We start from the raw sequence: 26985 nt of genomic DNA on the forward strand, positions 1-26985 counted from the left end.
GGAACGTGCTTAGAGCCAGTAGTGATCAACACTGTAACCATGGAAATGCTGCCTGAGCTCCAGAGATGGACAGAAATGCCAGTATTTGTGTCTTAGTGTGGTTACATTCACTTGGAAGTGCTTTGCAGCAGTTCAACACATGAGAGGTCCTGTTGTCAGAAATCCAGGCTGGTGTGTGATGTGCTGTGTAAAGCAGCACTTTAACTGGGAGCTATCAAACACACAGTTTCCTTTATAATACCACTTCATGATTTTTTGTGATTGTCTATATGTATAAACTATTGTTATGCCCGAAATTTAACAGGAAGTTATTCCTTTTGCACTGCAGAAGACTTGGAAGAGATTAAATAGGTGTGAAGTAGCCTGGACTGTGTCTGCAGAGCTGCAGAGATAAAGCTCTGTTATGTGTAACAGGGCTTTGCTCCTTGTCAGAAGCCACAGGGAGTCTGTTCTGAAGGGTTGTTTTGCTTCCCCATGTACATCCCTCACATGCTTTGGATGAGTAGTGGTAAGTGCTGTGTGGAGCCAGAGGCCAACAAAAAATTCTCTAAATTTTAATGGTCTCAGCTGGAGTAACTCACTGGAGCTAAAGCACAAGAGTAACTTCTCTGCTGTTTCCTGGCTCCACAGAGATTTTTAATTCACTGAATCAAAGCCCTTCATGCAAGATTACAAAGTAGTTATTCAGTTTGAGTTTAGTCTTTATGCTGGGTTATTTTGTAGTGGTTGTGGGCAACGTCCTCATTGTTTTCAGGCACTTTGTTTCAGGAATTTGCAGAATGGATGTGGAGATGGGAGGTTTCTTGCTGTGTTTCTAGGATTTGAGCAGCAAATTGCTGTGCCTGCTTGGTATGACAGGCCTGTTAACCTATTTGGTAGAACAAATAGGTATTGTTTATTCAGTGGTGAGTCCATAAGACAACTTTAACAGGTAGAGTCTATTTGAAATGTGCAAGAAACTTAACTGGATATTTACTTAACTTGAAAGTACTGTGGGCTTCTAATACAGCTAAAGGTAAAAATGAGCAGAACAGTCTTGCCCTCTGCTTCATATGAAGTGTTAAGATCTGAGGCTTTATATAGTTAAGCCAGGGGGGAATTTGAATGTATTGGAATAAATCTCTCTTCCTCTTTCTGTGTGGACATTTGCAAGGGTCTGGTGGGTCATTTGTAGCAGTGTAGGGTCTGAAATCCTTTCCAGTGAAACCTGATTAAATCAAGAGAACCCCTTTAAACAAGTGTAAGCATCAAAAGGAGACAAGGAGGGGTAGGGATTATGCTCTTCTGTGCACCTGATAAAACCTTTTCTTGCATGCAGGACTCCTGAGTGACAGAGGAGCCATCAGGGGGAAGAATTTAATGGCTTTGGTTAATGCCAGGGGAAAAGTGGTTTCTCGTCCACCTCTGCTTATAGATCTGGTTTAGTTTTCTTGAGCTCCTGGTTTCCTGGAGAATTTCTCAGGAATTTTCATTTCCTTTCCACAGGAGAGGCAAGTTGAAGAAACTCAATTTACTGGCTGTTAAGCCCCTTAAGGCTTTCAGATGCTTTTCTCGAGACAAGGATACTGTGAAGAGCAAGTCATTGCAGCACTTCATGCTCCAGCAAGGCCCAGTGAAGCCCTGGTGGTGTTAATGGAATGGTTTCTCTGGTGACCTTCAGTGTTTGGAGGTGTCTGGGCTGCTCAGAGCACAGGTTATTTAACAGCTGTGAGTGTTCCAAGCACAGGGAATGCTTGGAGACTGTGCAGGATCCATCAATGTCTGTAAGGCCAGGACTGATTCAGTGATAGCCTCTCCTGACTCAGTTGAGGTTATATCTCTAAGAGACATAGACCTGGGCTGTAAATTTGAGCACTACTTCAGTGCAGTACCATAAATATGGCATTTTAGGAATCTGAATGTCATGCTGCAGTAGGTTTTTGAAGCACTGACAACTTTTCTTCCCAGATACTCTACCTGAAAGCTCTGATCACTGCATTGGAGAACAGCTGAGGTCATTTCTCCAGCTTGCTTCGCTTGCTGTTGGAGAAATTAATTAGCCTTCAATTAGAATTCGTGAACAGCAACTGTGCAGAGTAGATTCTTGTTAGCACTTGTCTTGTAATTTGTATAATAAAGTGGTTTTGTGTGGTCTCTTGGGAAAAAAAAAAACAAACAAAAAATAGAACTTCAAGGACTAAAAAACTGATTGTAATTACAGTTCAAGGATTTGATGCATAATTATATAAAACTTTCATAGCCCCCTTTATGAAAATTTTAGACCAACTCCATTGTTTATGAACTTTAAGGAATTAATGTATTCCTGCAAAGCAGAAGCATTTGTGCCATTTTGGGCAATTACTTGGGAATGCTTTGCTTTGTAAGACTGTAAGTGAACAGTGCTGTAAACTGACACTCTAAATGCACTAATGATCATTTAATTAGAAAGTCCAAGGTCAGTAGCACTTTCTACACTTGTGTAGTAAACAGGAAATTTTAGCTTCTAAAATGAAGCAGAACGTTTGTCTTACTGATGCTGGCTTGTCCTATTGATTTATTTTTTTTTTTCAGTGTGACTTACAGAAGGGTTATTTATTTTATCTTGGATACACTTAATAGTCACCATTAATACTTAAATGGCCAAATATCATCTCATACCATGGAACAACAGAGGGTGAAGACAATATATCCTGTTCCTGAGTGACTTGTACCACTGTGGGGCAAAATGCCTTTGCCTTAATTCTTAAAATCCTTGAAGTAGCTCTCTTTCAGGTGAAGGATTATAATTTTTAATTATAATTTTTAATTTGAAGGGCTTCCACACAAGGCATTTCCTGATGTGCTTTCTCGCTACTTAATCCAGTTCAGTGATAAGTTGTTATGCAAACATTTTGTTTGTTGATCTTGCTGTGATAACCAGCAGGTTCATCATTGGTGAGCCTTGCTGGAAAATCTTTGGAAGAGTATATTGTGTTCTAGTTCTAATTTGAACACTTTTAAACACTTTTTAAAAGTAGAAATTGCAATGGAAGGCTTAAACTTCCCCCCCCCCCTTTTAAAATAAGGCATTGTATTCTCTATATGGTCAAAAAAGTAGCAGGGAAGGTCTCTTGCAGGTAAGGTCCACTTCTACACAGACCAGTTGTGCAGTGGGTTATCATCCCTGAAAGTCTGACTAGTGATACCTTGATGGCATAAACTGGGCCAAGGTTTACAGAGAAATCAAAAGTAAGGATGGTTAAACTACCTCTCATTTATCTAGGACCAGAAATGGTGCATATAGGAAATTTTTTTGTTTCAGGTGACACACAGCCATTCACTGACGGGTCTGACCCTGCATCTCTCGTGCTGGTGGGTTGTCTGTAGTCCCCACAAACCTCATCTGTAACTAAAGCAGTCTTGGCCTTTTCCAGAGAGAGAGTTCTAGAACTGAGTGGCTGCTGAGCAGCCTTTGTTTCCCAGGGATAGGAGAATAACTCCTCTCTTTGTAAATGAGAACATTTAATGAAGTGAAAACGCAGTGGAGAGAAAAACCATTTAAGCCTCCTTTGAGCAAGGGCTGCTGTGGAGCTGCAGTGCTGGGAAAAGGTCACTGCAGAAAGCAGAGTGTAACTGTGCTGCTGGGACTGGCTGGGTACCACGAACGTGTCCTTGGAAGGCTGTTCCTCCTCCCAGAACTGGCTTCAGAGGAGGGTTTCTTTCCAGAGAGCTGACTCCCTCTGTATTCAACATGTTTGTTCTTTCCCAAGCTGCAGTCTGGTTCACGTTCCTGTTGCTGGTGCCTGGGAGTGTTACCTTACCAAAAAAAACCCCTATTTCTAGAGCTTTTTGAGGTATATCCGCTCTAACCATCTGTTTTGTTCCACACACACCCCCGGGCTGATCACTGCCCTGTGAGCTCACATCCCTCAGACACTGGCAGCGAGATCACACTGCTTTGTACAAGCATAATGATTTTTAAATGTATGGATGGATTATAAGGAGAGAGGTAGAGAGCTCTGAACAGCAGTGTTTGGGGCACGAGGAGGTGTCTGCTGGTCCCTGAGAGTTAATCCAGAATTGTTCCTTTCCAAATGCAGCTGCCAAGGATTTGAAACCTCTTGCTTGCCCTCCCATGAGCCAGTGCTTTTCCTATTGATCTGCAGTGCTCTAATGCAGGGGGAGGAAGGGATGTAGTGCAGGAATGCAGGAATGATCAAGCTGTTGGAATGCAGCCTGTCGGGCCAGGGCAGCATCCTGCTGGAGCGACCCTTCTTGTTTCTTCTTTATGAATAATTCAGGAGTGCCACGTACTGGAAGTGTGTAGGATTAGTGCCCACACGTAGGCAGGTGCTGCAGGCAGGAATTAAAGTTGGGATGTGGCACACATCGAGTGCTGCAGACTAGACTGGATTGCCAGGATGAATCTGCTCATGGGTTCTCTTGAGGTGCCCTTGGAGAATGTTGTGCTGCTCTTGGAAGGTCACTGTTCCAGCCAGTTTGATCAGAAAACATCAAAAAAAGAAATGAAGCATCTTAAGAGCTTGATTCGTGCAATTAAGGTGTATAAAGCACTCAGTATGCTTCATTTTTCAAATGGTGACTGAAATTCCTGCTTATTCACTGCTTATTTTCAGTTACAATTTCTCTTTGGAGGATTCGGCTACTAGAACAGCAGAGCATCAGATTGCTTGCAAGATTTTTTTTTTTTTCTTCTTTTCAGTACAGAAGGTAGTTTTGAGTCATCTAATGGAAATACTGAACAGTCCCTATCCCTGAAGGCAGGAGACTGGGAATATATTAATCTGGCCAGAGCAGCTGAGTAACTTATTTGCATAAATGACTGACTTTTCCCACTGAAGGGCTGAACACGTACCTATTATCAAGGTATTTTATTAGCCCTGGGCATGGTTTGAGAAGCAAAAAGCCAGAAGTCTTTGGTCCTCAGGAAGAGTGGTTTGGGGTCATACCTAGATGCTGTTTTAAAGGTGTTATGTTGAAAGGAGCTCGTTATTCCTGATAGTAGAATTCCAAAATCTAAGGGCAGCAGCAGCAAGTACAATTCCCTTGGCTACGAAAAACAACTGCAATGGGTTTAAAATAGTCTGACTTCTGAAATGCTTTCATGTCTTTAAACACAGCTGAAATACTAGCAAGGATAAAAGTGGAATAAATCCTGTTATTTTGACTCTCCTCCGAGCATGAGTTGCTAAGGGAAGCAGTTGGAAAGAAGCTTTATTACAGTGCTGTTTTGGTTGAAATTATGCCTGTCAGTGCTCTTGCTGTTAACGTGCATTAAGAAAGTTAAATTTGCAGTTCAAGCTGCTTCACCAGACTGTGTTTTTCTTGGTGCACAAATGCAGCTTCGAATATATCAGAGTATACAAATGTTCCAGAGGCTGGTGGGACGCTGTAAAAAGAACGTTATTGGGGAACTGCAGAATTGCAGGCTTAAAACCATCTTTTAACAGATCTGCACCCAGGTGTCTCTGTCTCAGCCAAAGAGGTGTTGCAGCTTCTCATGTCGAGCCCAGCAGCAGCTGTAGAGGTTTTGAGGGTGAGCACATCTGGGCTTTTTACTTGTGCTCCACATCAGAATCTGCACACACCATATGTGTCACATGTGACAGGAGAAAATGGTCCTTGCAAACACCATTCTTAGGTGCATTGAGTCCTTTGAGTCCTACATTTTCATTCTTGCATGGAGTTCTTCGGGGTCTGCTGCAGCTTCTTTGCTTCTGAGGAACTAATTGCATTTTGTGATTGTATTTATAGAGCGAAATTGGGGTCCTGAGACAAAGGTGTGAACTATCTAATGATTTTATTTGTAAAGAGAGACCTGGTTTAACCACCACTCTATCATACAGGGAGTGTGCAGCATTTTATAAGATACTGTGCTTTATCAGGCTGCTGGAGGAACACTGGATAACACAGTTCAGTTATTTCCTGTCTGCAAAGCTGCATTTGAGGCAAAACTTCTGGTTCCAAACACTTCAGCAACGCAGCGAAATCCCTTCAGTTCTGTTAGAAAATAAAAGCAGCGTTTGAACTTCCTTTAATCTTCTCGTGCTCTTTTAATAGCTGCAGTCTTGGCCATGCATGTGCTGCCCTGACTCACGTGGCTCTTGCTGTGTTGTACCCCAAATTACAGCTTTTTTTCCTGGGCTGTGCTGGTCCGTGGTGAAGGAGGATCTATCAGTGTCCTGTAGTCTTTAGCAGCGTTTCCCTGCCCGCTCAGCACTGTCTGACACACGTGGAAGACACAACTATGCTTGAATCAGATGGAATATTTTGATGTGGCCGTGGTTCACTTTAATCACTTTTTATTCAAACCCTGAATTATTCTGAGAAATGATGCATTACAAGAACATATTGGCAATGGTACATAAAAAAAAAAAATGGGACTAATTTAAGAGCTCAGTAAAATTGACTGTGAACAGCTTTCAATACTCTGTGTGCATGTTCTTTAGGGAGGAAGAATCCTGTGTCGCTGTTAATCTCTTTGGAACCTTCAAGTAGTTTGCTGTAAGCGTTCAGCTTGCCAGCTTTTGGCAGATAATTATTTTGTTCTCTTCCAAATTGAACACATTCAGTTCAGTCTTCCCATTCAGAACAACAAATTCTTCTTTGGGCATTTCTTTGTTCACAGTTCAGTAGACGCTCAGGAGCAGGTAATGTTCTGATTTGCAAGTGTTCACAGGGCAAATGGGAAGTGTTTTGAGAACTAAGGTGGGAAAAACATCAATATGTGCAATGAAGGAGACTTGCAAAAAGGCTTGGCATAGAGGAGGCTGTTCAGATGGGAAAAAATCACTGTCATCCAAATGTAGAAAATACTTTGAAAACAGTGAGAAAAATATTAGATATGTACTGCCCCTGCTCTTCTGTCTATAAAAAAATGGTTGTAACTTGAGGTCCTCAAATATTAAAGTATTAAATGAAGCAGTCTGAAAACTAGAAATACTTCTCAGTTTTGTTTCTTCTGGAAATCTTTTCTTTTTCTGACTTAGGACAGCATTTAACTGCAGTCGTTGCAGTGAAAATAGGGATTAATTTAGAAAGAATGATGAGACTTGTTCAGTGAGAGGGCTGAGGTACTAAAATGTACAGCCTTCTGTCCAGAACAAGAGCCTTATAAAAGAAATCAGAAATTTCTTTGCCATACTAATAGGACCAAAGAAGGAAGAAACTTCTTATACCATGTTAATAGGAGCCATCCTCCCTTTGTGCTGGAGCTGTGAAAGACTTTTTTTCCCCACTGCTGGCTCTTGTGTTCTAATGCTCTGTCACTTCTATTGTGCAGACACCCCAGAGCCCAGAAATTATTGCTGTTCTTCATTTGAACAAAACCAGCTGTGCACAGATGAACTCTTGAAGAAGGGACCATGTGTCCCCCTGCCCTGGTTGTGCTTCTGGGGCCTTACAGAGGAGCTTTATGAACTCGGGACGGTCATGCTGCAAAAATGGATTAAAAATATGCACGAGGGAAAAAAGCCGGCACTGTTTTAGTGCCTTGCCCCGCTGTCACCATAGTAACACTGCCTTCAAACTGGGTTTGAACACTGGTAATAAACTGAAGTATTTTAATTGTTCTAAAGGGAGAATTAAGAGACCTTTTCTCCTCCAGGCCCACCATTGCATACTTTGTGCAGCTGCTGCTTATTTTGTTCCACGCCCTCTCCCTGTTGGTGCTGCAGCCCAGCTGTATTCAGAGCAGTTAAAATCATCTGTAAGGACAGGGTGGATATTTTAGCTCTTTTAAAGAGTTGTTTCGTGATGTTCCCTGAGGTTTACTTTATTTAATCTTTCTTCTGCGTTGGGACACCTTGCAAAATCCTTTTCACCAAAGCCAGTGAGGTTCTGATAACAGCAAAACTGAAGTAATTTGGGATGTGGAAAGCAGGCTAAAGAATTAGTTACTTAAGAAAAAAAAGCCAAAGAGAAGCAGAGCTATTGCAGTGACTATGAAAGAAAAGGAAAAAAATAACAGTTGTGTTGTTTTATATAGCCACAGTGGTTCTAAAACTAAAATTCGACGAGTTTATTAATGGGGATATCACCCATTTTCCTCTTACCTGTTTTACTGATCCCAGATTCTTTACTATCCTGTCTGAGTGTGTCTGATTTAATGCCATTTTCTCTGTGTGTCAAGTATTTAGGAGATAACTTATTCAAGTGACTTTATTCTTTCGCCAGAATCAAAGCTGTTGCTAGCTCTGTGTTATTGCAAAAACTTTACATTTTCAGAAGTGTGAAAGGGCCTCATTGTATTGCAAAGACTGACTGACTGTTGTTGGACAAAGCTGTGAGCTGATAAACTGCAGTGAAATCATTATGAACACTCTGCACAGGGAGCTTGAGAGCTCTATTAGCTTAAGAAATAGCTTTTGAAATGTTTTTATGAGACCTTTGGGAGCTGTAAGAAAATCCCTCTGGACAGCTTGGTGAAACACCGGTAATTAGCATGTGGGGGTTTTTTTTTAATCCTACACATAATTGTTTTGTGCTGTGGTATTTTAGAACTAGAGGGTCTTATTTTCCTGTTACTGCTGACAAGAGGGTTGTCGCTGCACAAAATGAACAACTGCCTTTTTCAGAGGGAGGGGAGAAATGAGGTATTTTGTGTGTTTTAAAAATCGTTTTACTGGAAAGGAGTGTATTAATAAATGTGTTTCTTGGAATACACTGTGGCTCTCAGCTGGAATGTGGACTCAGTAAAGCTCAGCCCCTTCCACGGACGCTCTGAAGGACATTGAGCCTCCAAATGCTGGTGACATCAGTGAAGGAATTCTGTGCGCACCTCGGGGATTCAGTGTGATGGTCGTTTGCTTTCTTCTCTTTCCATCTGTGTAGGCATATGAGAGAAGGTTTCCTACGTGTCCTCTGATCCCTATGTTTGTAGCCAGTGACACTGTAAATGAGTACAAGAGTGAGGATGAAGCCATCCATGTGATTGAGCGGCGCTGTAAGCTGGACATCGATGCGCCGCGGCTCCTGAAAAAGGTGATGAGCTTTTCAGTGCCCATTTTATACTTCTGGATGAATCCTTTCACATGCATGTTGTATCTTAACACAATTTACCTTCTCTTCCTCAGATTGCAGGAGTGGATTATGTCTACTTTGTCCAGAAGAACTCTTTGAACAGACGAGAGAGGACTTTGCATATAGAAGCCTACAATGAAACCTTCTCTAACAGAGTCATCATTAACGAGCACTGCTCTTACACAGTGAGTAACAGGCTCTTGGTGGTGCCACAGATGGAGCTAGATTAGATTTCAGGACTCACACAAACAGAAGTTGGGTTGTTCTTGGCTTTTGCCTCGCAAGAAAAAATAACCAACACGCTGCCATGAGTGATAATTGTTGTCAGAGTTAAATGTGACACACTCGCTCGAAGAACTGAGACACGTTTGGCACCCTCTTGCTTGAGCATCTTCTCAGAGAGCAGAACACAACACAATTTGCTGTGTTTGACAGCTCTGTTTAGGCAAATCTGTGGTCTGTAGCAGCAGTGTGGGACTTGGTGAGGCTGATGACACCCTGACAGAACTGTCAAAGGAAAGTTCAGCAGAGCTTGTTTGCCTTCTGCTCAGCTCAGGCAGAAGTTCATCGAGTCAGTTATGTTTTAACCTATTTTTTTTCGTTGTTCTTGGTCTTTAGTGCAGATGTTTTCTGATCCAGAGGAGTCTGGTGGCATGCCTATTGCTCTGCTCTGGTCATGCTTTATTTCTGAATGGCTTAGCCTATGCCCATAGGCACTTAAAGCACATGCTATAGCAATAGAACTTCAAATTGCTGTTAAAGGTCAGATCAAAGCTAACAAATGTAACTAATTTATCTCTATTATAGCATTCCTTTTATGTACAGGTCATAACATTTTCTGTTGTGTACAGACCTGTGGTTAAAAGATAACTGGATGTCAAACCCACTTGACGCTATTATCTGATATTTTTTTACTTTTATTTCTGCCATTATTTCCAAGGCAAGTTTAAAAATACTTTTCCCCTGCAGTTTTGCTGTGAAAGCTCTGTTTAAACAGGGGAAATGCTGTACAGAAAAGTGCATGTGGTAAATATGTACAAAACACAACATTTCTTGCCCTGGATCTACTCAATTAAGAAATTACTAGGTAAATACAAAACCAGATTTTTAATGGAAGAATAAATTGTTTCTAAAAGTTCATTCTTATTAAAGGTAATTGATAATTGAATTTATGAAAATACAGGAAGATTCTTACATGATGTTATTATTATTTGTACTTAGTTAGTCTGTACAGGCTATTCTTGAACCTCCTGTTCCCTAAAGCAGAAGAAGCAAAAGAAGGGAAGGTATTTTTTTTCTGTAGTTGTCTCCTTATAAAGTGCTGATAGTGTTCCAAGTCAATTTTAGCATGTTTTGAGGGGGAAGGGAACCCTAAGGCATCAGGACAGTTGCATGCTCAGAAATCCAGCATTTGTGTAAGGACAAGTTCAGAGCCCAGCCCTGAAATGGCTTAAACAAGTCTGTTTTAGCTGAAGAGAGTTTAGAAAACAGCTTTTCTTAAAAATATCAGCACCAATCATAGAATTTAGGTTGGAAAAAACCTTTAAGATCAAGTCCAGCTCTAAGTAATGGCGTGTCCCACAGGAGGGCTCCTCAGATTTTTGTCCTTTAGTGTTGCCTCTTCCCAGTCGTGTTTTGCAAGGGAAGGAAGACACTGCAGATTCCTCTTGAATGTTTTTTGACTGTGTGAACCTATAAAACAAGAAATATTTCAAATAGTGTGAAGAGGAAAAAAACCCCTAAATGGGTAACTGAGCTGCATGATCTTTTAACTTGCAGGTCCATCCTGACAATGAAGACTGGACCTGTTTTGAACAGTCAGCAAGTCTGGATATCAAATCTTTTTTTGGTTTTGAAAGCACAGTGGAAAAGATTGCCATGAAGCAATACACCAGCAATATTAAAAAGGTGAGTCTGCAGTTGGGAAGGAGGTGCCTGGCTCCAAGTTACCAAAAGACAATGAGGCTGCTGCTAAGTAACAGCCTGCTCTGCTCAGAAAGCTGGGCTGCTTCCTCTTTAGCCTGGGGCAGTGTGTCTGTGTAGGGCTGTGTTTCAAGTGGAATCTTTACAGAGATCTGGCCACTTTATATGTGTTCAGCCCAACCCTTTCTGTGTCTTAGATGGGTGTTTTTTTTAGTAGCTGAAGTAAATTTTCTTTTTTGAAGGGAAAAGAAATAATAGAATACTACCTGAAGCAGCTGGAGGAAGAAGGAATAACTTTTGTTCCTCGCTGGACTCCTCCTGTCACATGTAAATCAGAGAGCAGCACATCCCACACAAGGAGACCAGTTTCACCTGCTATTAATATACCAGAGTCTGCCACAAAGGAGGGCTTGAACAACAAGGAGATCCTCAACACCTCCAGCAGCCCCTCGGAGCCCACTGCAGGAACACCAGATGGTATGGTGGTCTGAGGTGTTTAACTGGGGTTCTTGGTACTGTAGAGCCTCTCAGCACTGTGCAGCTTCTCATGAGTAGCTGGAAAAGCTCCATGTTGGCTCTTTGTTTGGTGGCATGCAATGTTTAAGTGCAGGCTTGCCAAGCAGTGACATGTGGGATAGCTCAGGGAGCTGTTACGAACTGATCTAGTAAATGGAGATCAGGTATGAGCAGAAAAACTCTTCACTGCTCATTAGGTTGCAAATGAACAGTCTGCTTCTTGCCCTGAAATTCAGGGATGGGTATAAGTGTAGGAATAATGAGTAGGAAACAGCTGAAGCTTCCCTGGACACGGTCTTCTGCTGTGTCTGCCTTCCCCCTGTTAATAAGGGAATTTGGGAAAATTCTTGCACTGGGAGATCAAAGCTTCACTGAGTATTTCTGTAAGCAGCAATCCCTGTGGTGCTCTGGATTGATGAGTCTGAATATACTGGCAAAATGCTTTTGAAAATGTCTCCTTTTGCTCCCCTCCTTAGCTTGCAGAAGGAGAATTCATCTTCTTGATTAAGATGACTGTGTGTGCTGCCTTGCTCATCTTTGCATTGATTCGAAGAGCCTTTATTCAATTCTGACCGCGCAGAACGCAGCGGCCGCTTCTGTGCCTGAGAGAGCAGCACAGCAGATCACTTGGTGCTTTGCCTGGGTCAGCCCAGGGCCACTCTAATCCCCTGCACATCTCTCTTTAGACAAACTAGATGCAGACTACATCAAGAGGTACCTGGGGGACCTGACCCCGATGCAGGAGAGCTGCCTCATCCGGCTGAGGCAGTGGCTGCAGGAGACGCACAAAGGCAAAGTAAGTGACTGGTGGCTCAGAGCCTGTGATGTACAAAGTGGGCCTGATGAAACAACCTGCCACACCCACCCCCACCCCCCAGTACCTGACTGTGCCTGTTAAGTGGCCTCCCATGATCAAAACCTGAATTAAAACAGTGACTGCAGAAGGAGTTTGTTGTGACTGTCCAGCTGACTTTGCTGGCTGAGGGGCTTAAATAATCAGCGTGAAAGCCTCTCAGAGTGTCAGCTAAACTGTCACAGGGCAATATCAGCAGTTTTTTAAGTCTTCCTGGTTTCTACAATAACCTTATTTTTGCATTTGTTTGCTTTGGCCAAACATCACAGTCTCAAATACTGAAAGGGAAGCAGTGGGGCCAGTTAAATCACTGATAGCAAAGCTGGGTTTTTTCCAGTAGCTTGTGATTTGCATGTGTGTCTCAGCTTCCTCTTACTTAACAATGAAATACAGTCTGTGTTTTGTCCTGATTTATTTAAATTGGACTGACTTGGTATGGTCATACAGGTGGAAATGATTACATTAGAGTTCATGAAATTTTTATCTCCTTTATGAAGGTACCTGCAGTCCCTGACAGGGCTCGTGACTGTTTCAAACAAAGGCTGATTTCCTTGAGCAGCTTCCAGCGTTACACACCCTCCTCCTGCATTGGTGCAGGGCTGCACGTTTTTCAGCTTCTGTTGTTTGTTTTTCTTGTTCTTGTTTCAAACCTCGAGTACAAAACTGGGTTTGGTTTTGTGGACAGATCCCAAAGGATGAGCACATTTTAAGATTCCTGCGTGCCCGGGACTTCAACATTGATAAAGCAAGAGAGATCCTTTGCCAGTCGCTGACGTGGCGTAAGCAGCACCAGGTGGACTATATTCTGGACACCTGGAACCCTCCACAAGTACTCCAGGATTACTATGCAGGAGGCTGGCATCACCATGACAAAGGTATGGATATTGCACAGCCTTTCTGTGTTCTGAATCAAAGGTGATAGTTGTCCCTCTGGTTAACTAGAGGGGACTGGGAAGGTGGTTAGAACTTCTCAGTTGTTATGTAATAAAGACACTTGAATTCATAGAATCACAGAAGGGTTGGAAGGGACCTTAAAATAATCTTGTTCCATCCCTCTGCCATGTGCAGGGGCAACTTCCACTAGACCAGAGATTGCTCAGAGCCCTGTCCAACATCCCTGGCCTTGAACACTTCCAGGGATGGAAATGTTCATCCACAGCCACAGCTTCTCTGGGCAACCTGTTGCAGTGACTTTGCCAGCTCCCAGGAGCTGCTGGAGGCAGACTCCAAGATCAGAGGCTTTCTGACTAATACCCACATGTTTAAGTCTGCTTTGCCAGGAGCTTAAAAAAAGCGATTAATTGTGCTTCTGTAGTACTCTGAGATGCTTAAAAGGGTGTTAGGCAAATGCTGAGTGTGCTCTTTCAGTGATTAAAAGATGTTTGCAAATAAGTGCATCTTTGTAATCAATTTATTTCTGATGTCGTTTAAGTCTGCTGATGGCATAAATGATTATTTATTTGGCATTACAGTCAGCTTAATGATGAGAAGTGGAATGTTGCAAAAACATCAAATAGAGCAGGTTTATTTAAGAAGAGAAGGAGCTTTGGCTGAATTCCCTTTGCATGGTGAGCCAGGGCCAGATCTTTGCAGCACAGACGACTGTGCCTGACACACTCCCTGTCCCTCTGCTTTATCGTGTGCACTGATCTGGTTGCTAATACATACATAGGAATGAAACATGCTGGAATTTGTGGCTTGAGGCAAGCTGGGCTCTTCAGATAAGGAAATGATCTCTCACTGTGAGCGATCTGTGTTCTGATTGAGTCTTTTCCCACTAGGCACCATTGTTTCTGCTTGGCTCTTCCTGTTACAGGCAGTGTATGACACAGGACAGGATTGCTGCCAGCTGTAGTGGCCAGGAGACAGGGAGGACACAGCAAAAGTTTAATCAGAGCCTGGCTCTTCCCTGCTGCTTTGGGTTTGACAGACCTCAGACTGAGAAAGTGGAAAATGAGAATGTGCTTGTAAAGATTGTAGGGAAAAAAAAACCCCTGTGAATAAGTCCTCCCTTTCACCCAGTTCCTTGTCCTTACTTTGCAAAGACTCCCTCTGTCAATAGCACATAAACTGGGTCCTGCCAGTGAGCAGGAAGGTACAGAATGCATCAAAAGGTTGTTTAATGTTCTTCTGAGAAGTTCTTCAGTCTTGTGGTGAACTTCATGCCCCCTCCCTTCCCCTCCAGCGCCTTTGATCTCTCCTGCAGCATGCCCACAAGAAGAGCATGGCTTTGTCAATAATGGAAACACAGTTTCAGAACTGAGCAATTCTCTGTAATTTAAAATTTTACAGTGGTAGGTTCTTTTTTTAAACCCCCTTTTCTAGTACTGCTCCTTTTCTCCTACATATACTAAATGTGCCAAACTTAAGCTGGCTGAGTGCTTTTGGCTTTCAGTGCTAAAGCAAAAGCAGAGTGATTGTGAAGCACGTTGTCTGGAATGAGCTATCAGAGCTGAAGAAAAAACGTTATTATTTTGGCTTGCAATTAGCACAGTTTTCTGTACATCTGAGTGGCTTTTATTTTGACAGGAATGCTTCAATCTAATGTCTTTTTAAAATCACAAAGCTCTAATGGAGTATAAAATGCACAGTAATAATACAGCACTGTCAGCTGAGACTCTCCTTCATGTGTCATTTGGGTGGACCAGGGTTACTGAGCTGTTAGTTTGGGTTTGGATGTGCATGTCTATCCATGAGGGAGGGAGAGAGGGAGACCTGCTATGAAGCTTAATAGCAGTTTTTGTTTAGTGTTTCCAGAGCGAAACAGTTCATTCCAAGATAAGTGTGTGCTGATGTTAAAATAACATTTTCTTTTAATCCACCTGATAAAACACAGGGGGGGCGGAGGACGGAGGGGCAGGAAGGAGGGCTGGGGGGTTCGGGCTGCCCCTGTGGGGCAGGGAGGGGGCGCAGGGGACGAGCGGGTTGAGGAGGGAGGGAGGAGGGGGTAGGAGGGAGAGGGAGGAGGGGGGTTTGGGGGGAGAGGGTGTGGGAGGGAGGGGAGGGGGAGGAGGGGAGGGGACGAAGGAACTTGCGTGGGGGTGCTGTCTTTGCCAAATTAATAACTTGCCTTGACTCTGCAGTTTTGGTTGGTTGTTGGGTTTTTTTAATAGTGTGTCTCTACAGTTTCTTTCCTTGTGTCCCAGAAGACTTGATGATAATTTGTTACCCCTCTTGCAGTCTGTTGCACAGACAACAGGACTTGAGGGAGACTTTCGTGTAGAAAGCTTTCTTTTTTTCTTCTTTGTGTTTTAACATATTCACTTTTATAAGTTGCTGATTATTTAGCCTGTGTGTTAGAATAGATGAAGCAAAGCTTAAAAAGTGCATCACAGGTTTGAGAGGAGGCTGGGACCTGTTTTGGACAACTATCTCCTATTAGGAAGTGCCAGAAATGCAAGCTTCGATTCTCAAATTCAGCCAACACAGTTATTTAGCTTAATGCCTTAGCATCCTGCCAGTGCTAGGCTGCCCAAGTGTGCAGCCAGATGACTGTGGAAAGGCAGAACTCTAATGCAGAGGGTCCAGCTGAGCTGATCTCAGGAGCAGAGTCTGTTCTCACCAGGCTTAACCTGCATAAGCCAGGCTGTGTGCCAGTTCCGCAGAGTGACAGAGCTCGGAGTGTGGCTCCAGCAAACACTGCAGAAGGCAAAGCTCTGGGTTAACACTTCATTTCATTAATTCCCAGAACTCAGCATAGCTACTTTTCTAGAAGGGTTGCAGTTCTATCCAGAGCAGTATTGCATCATGTGTGATAGAGGCCTTACAGCCTCCACTGCAGCTCCGCAGTTAACAGGAAACACTTGAGTTCATTAGTGTGTCCTGGAAGCTGATAACAGTCCTGTGTCGTTAATTGTGTAGACCAAGTCACTTGAAGTCCTTGAAGGAGCTATTTTTGCATCAGGATGTCTTTGCAGACTTTTGCATCAGAAAACCTTTAACCTCCCGATTCGAGTGTTGCAGCTCATTTACAGATAATCTGTTGGTGAAGCTGCACAGGGTCCAGTTTATGTTGCCGCCTGCTCTGGGTTATTCCTCTTGCAGGGGAGTTTTAACTGGTTGTGATTTGTTTCTGTTTGAAGTTTTAGCATAAAACTAGCTCGCTCAAACTGTCTGTTGCTGCAAGGTGAGGGTCACTGTGGTGGTTTGGTCTCTCTGTGCAGACGGTCGCCCGCTGTACGTGCTGAGGTTGGGACAGATGGACACCAAAGGTTTAGTGAGAGCTCTGGGGGAAGAGGCCCTGCTTCGATACGTGAGTATTTCTGGACCCTGCAAGTTGCTAATGGGGTGATATTTTCATTTAGGAATTTCCTCTGCCGGAGCATTCATCGCTCTGGGTATTTTGATGTGCTCTCTGGCTGTCTGTTTTTGGTTTGAACACATCTGAAAGCTCCTGGTAGCTGTTCCTTCTGCCTTCTTCCCAACTGCAAACTGAAAGGCGTAGTCTTGGCAGCTCCTGGAGTTGTGGGTTGGCATTTTCACTGATTCTTCCGCACTCGTGCAGGGCTTCAAGCTTGACTCTGCATTTGCACAGAAGAGAAAACGCCACAGATTTTGTCAAGCCTGTACTCCAAGGAGAAGAATAATTTTAAGAAAAAGTGCTTGCCTGTATTCTGCCTTTCCTAAAGGCATCGCTCAGACTCTGTTATTGTGGGTCGGCTCAGTTTCCAGGCAGAAAGCTGGCAGAATTCCAGGCTTGCACTAACTTTGACTCCTAATAATGACAGTCACAACCATAGCAACTGTTAGAAGCAGGGACTGGATTTTCATGTTTCTCTTCCAGTGGCATTTCCAGGCAGACAGTAAATTTTGTTTGCCCTAGTTCTGTTTCAGGGTTTACTTTTTGTGATTTCAAAAAGGAGCTTTAATTTCTGAGTAACTAGGGGTAATGGTAGAGATTTCTAGTTCACTCTTTGTGGGGAAAAAAAAGTTTATGCTGGTTTGATCTTGTAGTTTTAATTAGTCTTTGGATATAAACATATTTTGCTTTATCCCGCCTACTGAGTTTGAGACTCTTCTCTAAACCACACACTTTCTTGTACAGGTTCTTTCAATAAATGAAGAAGGACTGAGGCGATGTGAGGAGAATACAAAAGTATTTGGCAGGCCAATAAGGTAAAATAACAGGTGGATCTGCTCTTTGGGAATTACCTGCTTTCATGGTGTGCCTGTGGGGAATGCTGGGCAGTGGAACAAGTGAAGGGTGGGCTGTGTCTCACGTGCAGGAACAAGCACAGGTACAGTTTAGTGAAGCCTCCCCAGTTAGTGACAGAGGGAGTGTGCCTGGGGCAGCCTGAGGGAAGCACATCTGCCCCAGCAGCCTCAGTCTCATACTCCTGATGATTCTACTTGGGGCTGCTGTGCTTCTCTCTTCTGCTGTTGGATCTCTGCAAAGCAGTGCAGCCTAACTCCCATTTCTGTTTTGGGGGGATTTTATAGACAGGCATTGGTACAGGCTGACAAAAAGTAAGACCATGATAATACCATGGATTTCACGTGTTGCTTTCATGTCACTTCTTCATCCATGGTCCATACCAAGGCTTGTTACACTCAGTTCTTGTTTGCACTCTCCATTTTTTGTAAGTGGCTTCTCAGCTTTCGATCTAAGGTGAGGTCACGAGGCTCCTCTGAAACCTGGGGTCTAGTTTTCCAGGTACTGTCACGACTTCGGGTGAAATTCCGTCACAAATGGTTTGCTGTCCCATCCCTCAGTCATTGTAGGGTCACTTATGAAATTGTCAACTGCAAAGTGGATTTATGGGTGTGGAACGAATGCAGGACCATCCCTGAAAAGATCTCATGTTTCTTGGCCTCTCTTCAATTTCTACCTCCTTCCCTTAATCTGTAAGGTCCAGGGATGTGTGGTGTGTCTGCTTATCTTTTCCCTGGTACAGAACTTGCTGTCCTGGGTGTCAGTGGGAGGTCACGTCCCCGGGATAGGTTTCATGTGTAACTGAAATTGTGCTGCCTACTGGATGTTCATTTGTAGCCATAATCCTAAAGGGCTGCATATTAAACATTTAAAGTGAAACAAAGAAGGGTTTGGTGTTTCATAGAAACCTTATGCATAATGTAATGGCTGCTGGCTGGTGCAGCACAGCTGTAAATCTTGAATTCCTGCCCAGGGCGAGACCTGAACTTGGAAAGTAACTGAAACATGTGCTGATGCTCAGTATTAGTATTAAGAACATATCTCTCCCCCTAGAAGAAGCTTCTCTCCCTGGGATCTGACAACAGAATTAGCTGTGACATATATTGGCACCATTACTGCAGCGTGTTAGCAGGAAATCTGCCCTGTGGATGTCAAATTGCCTCGTGGCAGCAGCGTGGCCACTTAATTGATCTCCCAGTAAAAGCACTGGTTCAATGTTTGGGCTGGCTGTTGACAGGATTTTTTTTTTTTGGCTTCATATGAACCTTTACCCTGAGTCTGGAATATCTGTGGGGGAATCTGCATGATGTGCAAAGTGATCATTGCATGCTCTTAAGGCAGACCTTTAACTGGGGTGTCTGCAGGTACCAAAAAGCAAGGAGGTGAAACAGGAGAAACCAAAACATGCAGTGGGCTCCACACATCTCAGTGTGTTGGGCACTTGCATAAGAAAGGGGAATTTTGATGCTATTGAGATTTTTCTATTTTTTTTTTCTTGTCTTTCTCAAATTCAGCTCCTGGACCTGTCTAGTAGATCTGGAAGGCTTGAACATGAGGCATTTATGGAGACCTGGTGTCAAGGCCTTGCTGAGAATCATTGAGGTGGTTGAAGCCAATTATCCTGAGACTTTGGGTCGTCTTCTTATCCTAAGAGCACCTCGAGTATTCCCAGTTCTTTGGACACTGGTATGTTTGTAATTCAAGGTATTACTCAGCTGTCTCAATACACTGCTACACTTGTTGTTTGTAAAAGCACTTTACAGATCAGGTTTTATGAGCAGGAAATGTTGCCATTTGGAAACATGTCTTTTACAGGATTCCTGCAGTGGATTAAAAAACACCACCTCAGAACTTGCTCACATAGTTGGTTAATTTGGCTTCTTTGTAGTGTGAACTTTGTGTAACCAGGATGGTAACACTCAGTGTGATCAAACTGACTCTTTCAAAACTGACTTGAGAAAAATGGGAGAGCCTGATCTATTCTGTTTTTCTTTGTTTGCAGGTTAGTCCATTCATTGATGACAACACTAGAAAGAAATTCCTTATTTATGCTGGAAATGACTACCAGGGTCCTGGGGGACTGTTGGATTACATCGATAAAGAAATTATCCCTGATTTCCTTGGTGGAGAGTGCATGGTATGAATATAAACTACTGCATATACAGCAGCTTATCTGGGGAGTTTTTTAATATTTTTCCACTCCTCTAAGCAAAGAAACCTCAAAGCACAGAGGGATTCCTAGTGTAGTTTGGAGATGGCTTAGTGGTGTTTCGTGGATCCACTTCAAAAAGAGAAGTACAGTGCTTCTCTACAGTGAGTATCAAATAGCTTATCAAAATAGCCAAGCACAGTTCAAAACCACAGTCTGTTACCTGACAAGTTCAAGCAGACAAGGTTACACAGCTCTGAGCAAGAACTGTCACCATCAGCTGATCAAAAGAGCCCGTGTGACCTAAAAGAGCTGATGCCATAAGGAGCCCAAGGAAACGTGAGGCACATCTGCTAACAGGGCTCAACAAACATCCCTGTCTCCTCACACAATGGTGTGAATTGACCCCCAGCAAAGCAGAAAAATCGTTTTACTGCAGGATACTGTAATTTCTAAGTCCCTTGTCACATGCCTTAATAGCTGTTTCCTGTCTGGGCTCTGGGTATCAGTTGAATCTGGCATTGTAACATCTCGATAATACTGTCAGGTCTGTTTTCCCTTTAATGTTTTTGACAACACAGGCTTACTGGTGGATTATTTTTTTCTGGAACCTCCATCATAGTAACACTTAAGTTATTTTTTTTTGTCTGAACTCAGCTGTATTTAAATAGAATCTCAAGCTTGTGTTTTAAGCCCCTGTACACTCTCTAGATTAATTTCTGTACCATTCTTGAAAATACATCTATGTCTGTTCAAATACAGTCTCAGATGATAATGAAGTACACTTAGATGTGTTGGAGTAGAGCACGTGTTTATCTTCAGTGGGCTGCTTTTTGCTGCAGCAGTAGCTTTCAGTGTTATCTAATTTGGAGCTGGAAGCTGGCAAAATCCACTGCTTAAGTAAGCAAAAATGAATGTTACCAGAAAGCAAATTGCTACAATACTTCCTGCCAGTTACAGGCAGTGGCAGAATCTCTCTGTTCTTCTTTGCTTCTGGGTAGTTGAACAAAAGTGACTTTCCTGAGAACCTTTCAGTTCTCTGTTGTAATTCAGTTACCAAACACTTCCACTGCCCCAGACACTTCTGTGGAACCTTCTCCTGATCAAATAGTTGTCTGACTCTATTGCTAGAGGCTTCTTAAAAAAGAAGGTTGCTTAGGGAAGTTGTGTAATCACTTCCAGTACTGGGCTGTCAACAGTTTGTAACTTCAGAACTGTTACCTTCCTGGCTACAGTGTCCTTTCACCTGCTCAGAAACTTACTGTATCTCCCAGTATCCATCCTTAAATTTAGCTACCCCAGTTCTTTCAGGTCTCTGTAGGCTCTGTTTTTCAGTCTGAGTCACTACTGCCACTTTCCTCAGGGTTCTGAAGTGACTCACATCTTTCTTCAGTGTAAGGTGGTCTGAGTGATAACTGCAGCATTTGCACAGCCCTTTTCCCTGCTGCTGGCTGTTGTGTTTGTATAAGAGCTGTTCCTCTGGTGTCCTGTTCTGCAAACACCTAAGCCAGGTCATTGTAAAAGAATTTATGTATGTATAATGTACAAGCTATAAAATTACTTTCCCACTGTTTGCATCTCATTCTTCGGACCCTTGCTGAATGTGAGGTTTTGTTTCTGAAATGGGAGGCAGAGAGCGTGACAGGGAGGGAATGGTCACAGGAGATAATTTTTATGGCTGTTTGTTTTTAGTGTGAAGTACCAGAGGGTGGGCTGGTTCCCAAGTCCCTCTACCGGACAGCAGAAGAGTTGGAAAATGAAGACATAAAGCTTTGGACTGAAACAATCTACCAGTCTGCAAGTGTCTTCAAAGGAGCTCCACATGAGGTATGGCTGCAGCCTGACCTTGGCTTTCATCTCAGCTGCTGCTCTGGACTCTGTCTGGTGGACTGAGGATGGTTTAGAGCTCAATTATTTAGTTGCTGTGCTTCCACCTTGTTCTTCTGTAGTTGTGCTGCATAATGATGCTTTAGTTGCTGAAGTCTGTGACCATTCCTGGCGTCGTCTTGTTGCCGTTTTGAGAATATCACCAGTTTTCATTCTGTTCAAAGCCCTTTTCTTCTAAGCAAAGCAAACAATATTCTCAGAACCTGCTTGAGAGCTTCTTAAAGTTGTGTGTTATAATAAAGACACCCTAACAGGGGGGAATTTGTATCTCAATGCCTCATTTCAACTATTAAAAAACCTTGACTTTTTAACAATGGAAACTAAGCCCCGCAACAAAAAGCTCTGTCCTTTGTCTTTTTTTTTTCTGGTAGGAGTTTGCCTTTATTGAGCAAATAGCTGTTGTCTAATATGACTTTTCCTGTTGCAGGTTCTCATTCAGATCGTGGATGCCTCATCTGTGATCACGTGGGACTTTGACGTGTGCAAGGGCGACATCGTTTTTAACATCTTCCATTCCAAGAGGGCCCCACAGCCCCCCAAGAAGGACTCTCTGGGAGCCCACAGCATTACATCTCCTGGTGGGAACAACGTCCAGTTGATAGACAAAGTCTGGCAGTTGGGACGTGACTACAGCATGGTGGAGTCTCCCCTGATCTGCAAGGAAGGGGAGAGTGTGCAGGTGAGGCACCAGATCCTCGTGTGGGAGCAGATGGAGCCCGGCTCCAAAACTGCCTCTTCTCATTCACAGTGGCTGACGACAGACTGGTGATTCAGTCCCAGGCTGTCTGCTTGCTCTTGGCCAGCATTTCAGCTCATATTCCAGGCTGGATGCTGCAGGGAGCAGGGACTGGATTTACGTGGGATCTGCTGGGAGGGGGGGTTGCATAAGTCCAACAGTGACTGAGGTTGATCAGCAAGGAACATAGAGAAGCCACCTAGAATGAAGTGCACATCCAGAAAGCAGCAGAACACGCTTTGTGCTGTAATTCTTACTATTATTTTCTGAGACAAACAGTCTGTATTTGAAGAATATCATAGTGCCTTCCCTCAGTAGTGAGGGAAGTCTGGAAATTAAGACTGAGCTTCTGTGTGATTGTCCCTCTAACAGCCACTGTGAGGCTGTGGCCAAAGTTCCTGAAACTTTTTTTATGCCATTTTCAACCTGTCTTTTAATTAACAAGTTTGATATTCTGTGCAGTGTATTTACAGTCACACTCTGCCACTGCTGTTCCTTTTGACTTGAAACAGGAGTAGGGCAGCCTGTGAAAAAGGAGCTCCTTAAGTCACCTGGTTGGAAGTGTTAAACTGGAAATATGGGCAGTGACCTCTTGCACTGCACTCTCCATGAGGCAGGAGCCTTGAGTGCCCTTTTCACTGTCTCGAAGGACAGCTGTTAATGAAGACAAATGGAAAAAGTGGATATTGTTTTAAACCAGAACTTTGTCCTTTCAGTAACCCCTGGACACTCTCAAAAAGCCAGAGGAGCTGTCTGTTGGTGTTCTGTCCCAACTTTGATGAGCACGTTCTGTGGGAAGTCACCCAGCACAGCCAGTTGGCTGAGGAGCTGAAATATTGGCATTGGGGAAGAATAACGGGCATGTGGGCACTTCTTCCAAGCTTGGAAAAGGAATTTCAAATTTTTTGAATCTTTATTAACAAAGTTAATTTTTCTAATTTTTGCTGTGTCTTTTTCCAGGGCTCCCACGTGACCAGGTGGCCTGGTTTCTATATTCTGCAGTGGAAGTTCCACAACATGCCTGCCTGTGCTACAACCAACCTGCCTCGTGTGGATGATGTATTGGCATCTCTACAGGTGTCCTCTCACAAATGTAAAGTGATGTACTATACAGAAGTGATAGGATCTGAAGATTTCAGGTATGTCTGGCCAAGGTCAACCAGTGTCAAACCTTTTTGATACTTAGATGATCAAGCCAGTGTCAAATTCACTTAAATATAAGTAAATTGTGAGGGCCTTAAAAAAAGGAATCAACCAGTATTGGCACTGAGAGCAACTGATGTATAAAAGGGGTTAATTAGTTATCTTGTGGTAATCATCACTGGCCACTTTGCTCTGCTTTGAAAGCCCTGTGTGAGTTGTTGGGCTTGGCAGGTAGAAATGGGTACAATTCAGAATGGAATTGAGTCAGTTCTGTTGCCTGCCTGTTGACAAACTTGACTGAAAATATTTCCCAGTCTCTTTGAACAGCATCTGGTTTTTGTAAGGCTTGCAGTGTCCTCATTATTTTATGTGTTGAGGCAGAAAAGCTTTTGAGTATCTTGCACCAAAGCTCTTACTTGCTTTTTATTCAATGTGCAAACAAATGCAATGTAGATACAGAGAAATCAAAATCTTTGCATGTTCTGAGGCACTTTTCTTTTTGATTGCAGGGGATCTATGACCAGCCTTGAATCAAGCCACAGTGGATTCTCCCAGCTCAGTGCTGCCACCACCTCCTCTAGCCAGTCCCATTCCAGCTCCATGATTTCCAGGTAGTGCCACAACAGCTGAAAAGCAAATGGATGTGATGGCTGGACCCTCGCCCGTGGCAGCTGACTGCAATACAGCATATTCAACTGGCAATTGTGCAAAAAAAAAACCCCACCCCACAAAAACCTTTTATAGATAGTAAAGTAGCTGTTTGAATTTTACACTTAGTGGTTTTGGTCTTTGTTAGATCCAGCAGCTTGTCTCTTTAACCCTTTTTCCTAACTCAGCCATAAATATTTTTGCAAGTGTGCTTGCACAGATCCTAACTCTGAACACAAGGGCTCTTATTGAAAAGGAAAAACAACCAGTGCATCAGTTAAGAATATTTTTTTTTAACTGTGTAGATGTTTAAAAGAAAAAAAAAAAAAAAAAGAGAAAAACCCTACCAAAAATGCTCTGTAGTGCATTAGAGATCAACTGCAATTCTCCTGTCAGGACATTCCTTGCCATCCTGAGAAATCCCCCGTGACCTTCCAGTGCTGCAAACTGTTCTCCCATTGCCACTCTTGATGTCCGAGACAAAGAACAGCAGTTGCTGGATACTTGACTTTGTGAGTCCATTTTTTTCAAAGCATGCCCACAGAGCTGTGGCCAGGCTGTAAACACTAAATATACCTTTTGTATGAGCACATTTTTTGGGGAAATCTGAGCTCTGGGTCTTGATGGGTTAAAGCAATTCATTCTTTTCCTTGGATTTGTGCTTGAAGCACTGCAGAGAGAGAGGCAGAGAGCAGGCTCTCCCTCACTGTGCCACGCTGGGCTGATCCAGAGCTGCTCTGAGGATTTGTTCCCAGCTCTGTGCTGGATGGAGCTTCACTCTGCTTCCTTAGTGCATTCCAAGTGAGTTGATTTTACTGAGATTCTGTTCTCACCAGGAATTTATGCAGAGCTTTAGCTGGCTGCCTGAATCAGTCTGAAGGAGGTATGGCTTAACATCCTTCCTGTTCACTTCTCACTCCCTCGGGCCTCCTGTCCTTCCCTGTCAGAAACAGAGCACTTCACTTCTGAGCAGCACAAGCTTTAGTGTGGGCAGGGAGCACAGGGCACTTCCCTCTGGGGGACACAGGAGAAGATGCTCTAAGCATTTTCTGGATTGTTCTCACTATTGCCACTGCCACTGTGGGTTTTGTCCCTGTCTGCCCAGGCCCAGGTTGAACTCTTGTTAAAAGTCCATTCAGGTGTTCTTGCACCTTGAGCCCTCTCTCCACGTACAGTGAAAGGCTCCAAAGGCTGAAGTGCTGAGCAAAGGGCTGTCAGACAACTACAAACCACGCCTGGCAGTGGAGCAGAGAAGATTTAGGTCTGAAATGCTGCAGGATTTGCACCGTTAGACCCTGCTTGGTCTTTCCTCACCCTCTTAGAGCTAAATTGTCCATCCAGGCACAAGGAGCTTCTGTGCTGCAGCCCCTGCTAGGAAGGCTCTGTCCTGGGGAGCAGCACTGATGGGGGTAGGTGGTAGAGAGGAGCTTGCACTTAAAAAGCAGAACTCACTCGAGGCTCTGGACCCCCTGCCTGAGGAAAGCTGGTTCTGAACTCAGAATAAAGTTTTTTTATGCCTGCAGAGCTCCTGAGAGGCAGGTTACTGACCTCCTGCAGACCAGTTCTGGCTGTGAGATGTGGCAGAGCTGAAAGTATTTTAGCAGCAGATTTAGAGGTGCTGAGCGACCAGTCTCCTTAAACTGAACCAAACTGGTTTATTTTGGAGGGTTTTAAGGACTTATAAATTGAAGATGGAGGTTAGACTGTTACTTAGGCTACCAAAGTGGGCAGTTGTGTGAGACAGGCCACTGCTTTGGTGTGAAGCAGCTCCCACCCAGTGTCTGCACAGCAGCCATTCCACTGCCACTTACCAGGCTGTAAGGGCTGAAGGTGGTCCCCTTTCTCTCTCTCTCTGTCTCTGTCTCTCTCTCTCTCTCTCTCTCAGATGGCGATTTTGCTGACAACTGTAAAGAATCTGCTTCATTCAACACTCCACATCTGTCCAGAGGTGTCTGGCTTTGTAGACCTTTTTGAGTTGCAGTCCCTTTTCAAGTCTGAAGATCTGTGTTTTGGTTTTCACTTGAGCTGGCTCAAAAGTGGCACTTTGGGTTTTTCCTGCTGTTGATCTTAACACATCTTTTAGAGCTCAAAGCACATGACAGCACAAACAGCTGGGAAGATAAAATAATAGTTAATCTTCCTCTAAGCAAAGTGCTGTGGCAATATGACTTGATCACTGCAGTCTGACTAATTAATTTCCCCTACACTGGTCTTTCTTTATGTGATATTACTGCTCTTCTTCCTTCTCTCAACCAGTAACTCTTCTGTTGGCACTTCTCATGTTATCAGTGTCCTTCTGCACTTCACTGTCTCTCCTCATGAACTGCATATCAAATTCTGTAAATGTTTTGTATACATAATACCTCATTCTTGGTAATAAAATACAGATAGTCTTTAAAAGATTTTTTTATCGTTATCAATAAATGTGAACTGTTTGGAAAAAAGGGGTCAGTCTCTTTATTTCATTTATCTACTGCAAAGCTTCCAGGTTATTTTATGTGCTGAATTCAGGTCTGCAAGATCTGCTCTGGGGCAGTGCTGTTGTGGGGGATGCAGAAGACTCTTCAGCCCTGCCACTGGGGAGAAGTTCAAGCAAAGCAGTTTGTTTTGGAGAGCAGAAACCTGAGCTGCACAAGCTACAGGAAATGTGGGTTTAGAAGGAAATGTCTTCTGCTGAGCACTTGGCTGGCACAGCACAAAATCCTCACTCAGACCTCTCTGAATATACAACAGGAATAAAACACTGCTGAAGAAGTCTTCAGGTAGCCCTAAAAGTAAAATGGCTGCTTTTATGAGTTATGTGACAATTTTATACTCTTTTATCACAGTTTGAAAGAGAACTTCACCCTGGGCAGCTCAGCTGATTGCAGAGTGTCCCTTGGGGAGGGTGTTATGTGTCTTGGCCAAAGGGCTTGCAGGGGCAGCAGGGGTGCAGGTAAATGTCTCTCATGTGCCCTGTGCAGGTTGAGATGTGTCTG

At 43.4% G+C, this 26985-nt stretch overlaps 1 protein-coding gene across 2 annotated transcripts in view; it reads left to right on the plus strand.

Moving 5' to 3' along the window:
• The window catches only part of SEC14L1 (SEC14 like lipid binding 1), a 41856-nt gene extending 15405 nt beyond the window's left edge, over positions 1 to 26451 (plus strand). For both annotated transcript variants that reach the window (XM_027654457.1, XM_027654458.1), the window contains exons 3-16: positions 8812 to 8961; positions 9054 to 9185; positions 10780 to 10908; positions 11166 to 11400; positions 12126 to 12235; positions 12978 to 13167; positions 16456 to 16544; positions 17337 to 17407; positions 18959 to 19130; positions 19447 to 19581; positions 21286 to 21420; positions 21908 to 22159; positions 23177 to 23355; positions 23869 to 26451. In XM_027654457.1, the coding sequence (XP_027510258.1) occupies positions 8812 to 8961; positions 9054 to 9185; positions 10780 to 10908; positions 11166 to 11400; positions 12126 to 12235; positions 12978 to 13167; positions 16456 to 16544; positions 17337 to 17407; positions 18959 to 19130; positions 19447 to 19581; positions 21286 to 21420; positions 21908 to 22159; positions 23177 to 23355; positions 23869 to 23974 (2085 nt within the window). In that variant the 3' untranslated portion in view covers positions 23975 to 26451. The remainder of the gene's footprint in view (positions 1 to 8811; positions 8962 to 9053; positions 9186 to 10779; positions 10909 to 11165; positions 11401 to 12125; positions 12236 to 12977; positions 13168 to 16455; positions 16545 to 17336; positions 17408 to 18958; positions 19131 to 19446; positions 19582 to 21285; positions 21421 to 21907; positions 22160 to 23176; positions 23356 to 23868) is intronic.
• The last annotated feature ends 534 nt before the right edge of the window (positions 26452 to 26985 follow it).

The sequence above is a fragment of the Corapipo altera genome, unplaced genomic scaffold (genome assembly GCF_003945725.1).
Source record: "Corapipo altera isolate COAL_440 unplaced genomic scaffold, ASM394572v1 343, whole genome shotgun sequence".
In the NCBI taxonomy this organism is placed as follows: domain Eukaryota; kingdom Metazoa; phylum Chordata; class Aves; order Passeriformes; family Pipridae; genus Corapipo; species Corapipo altera.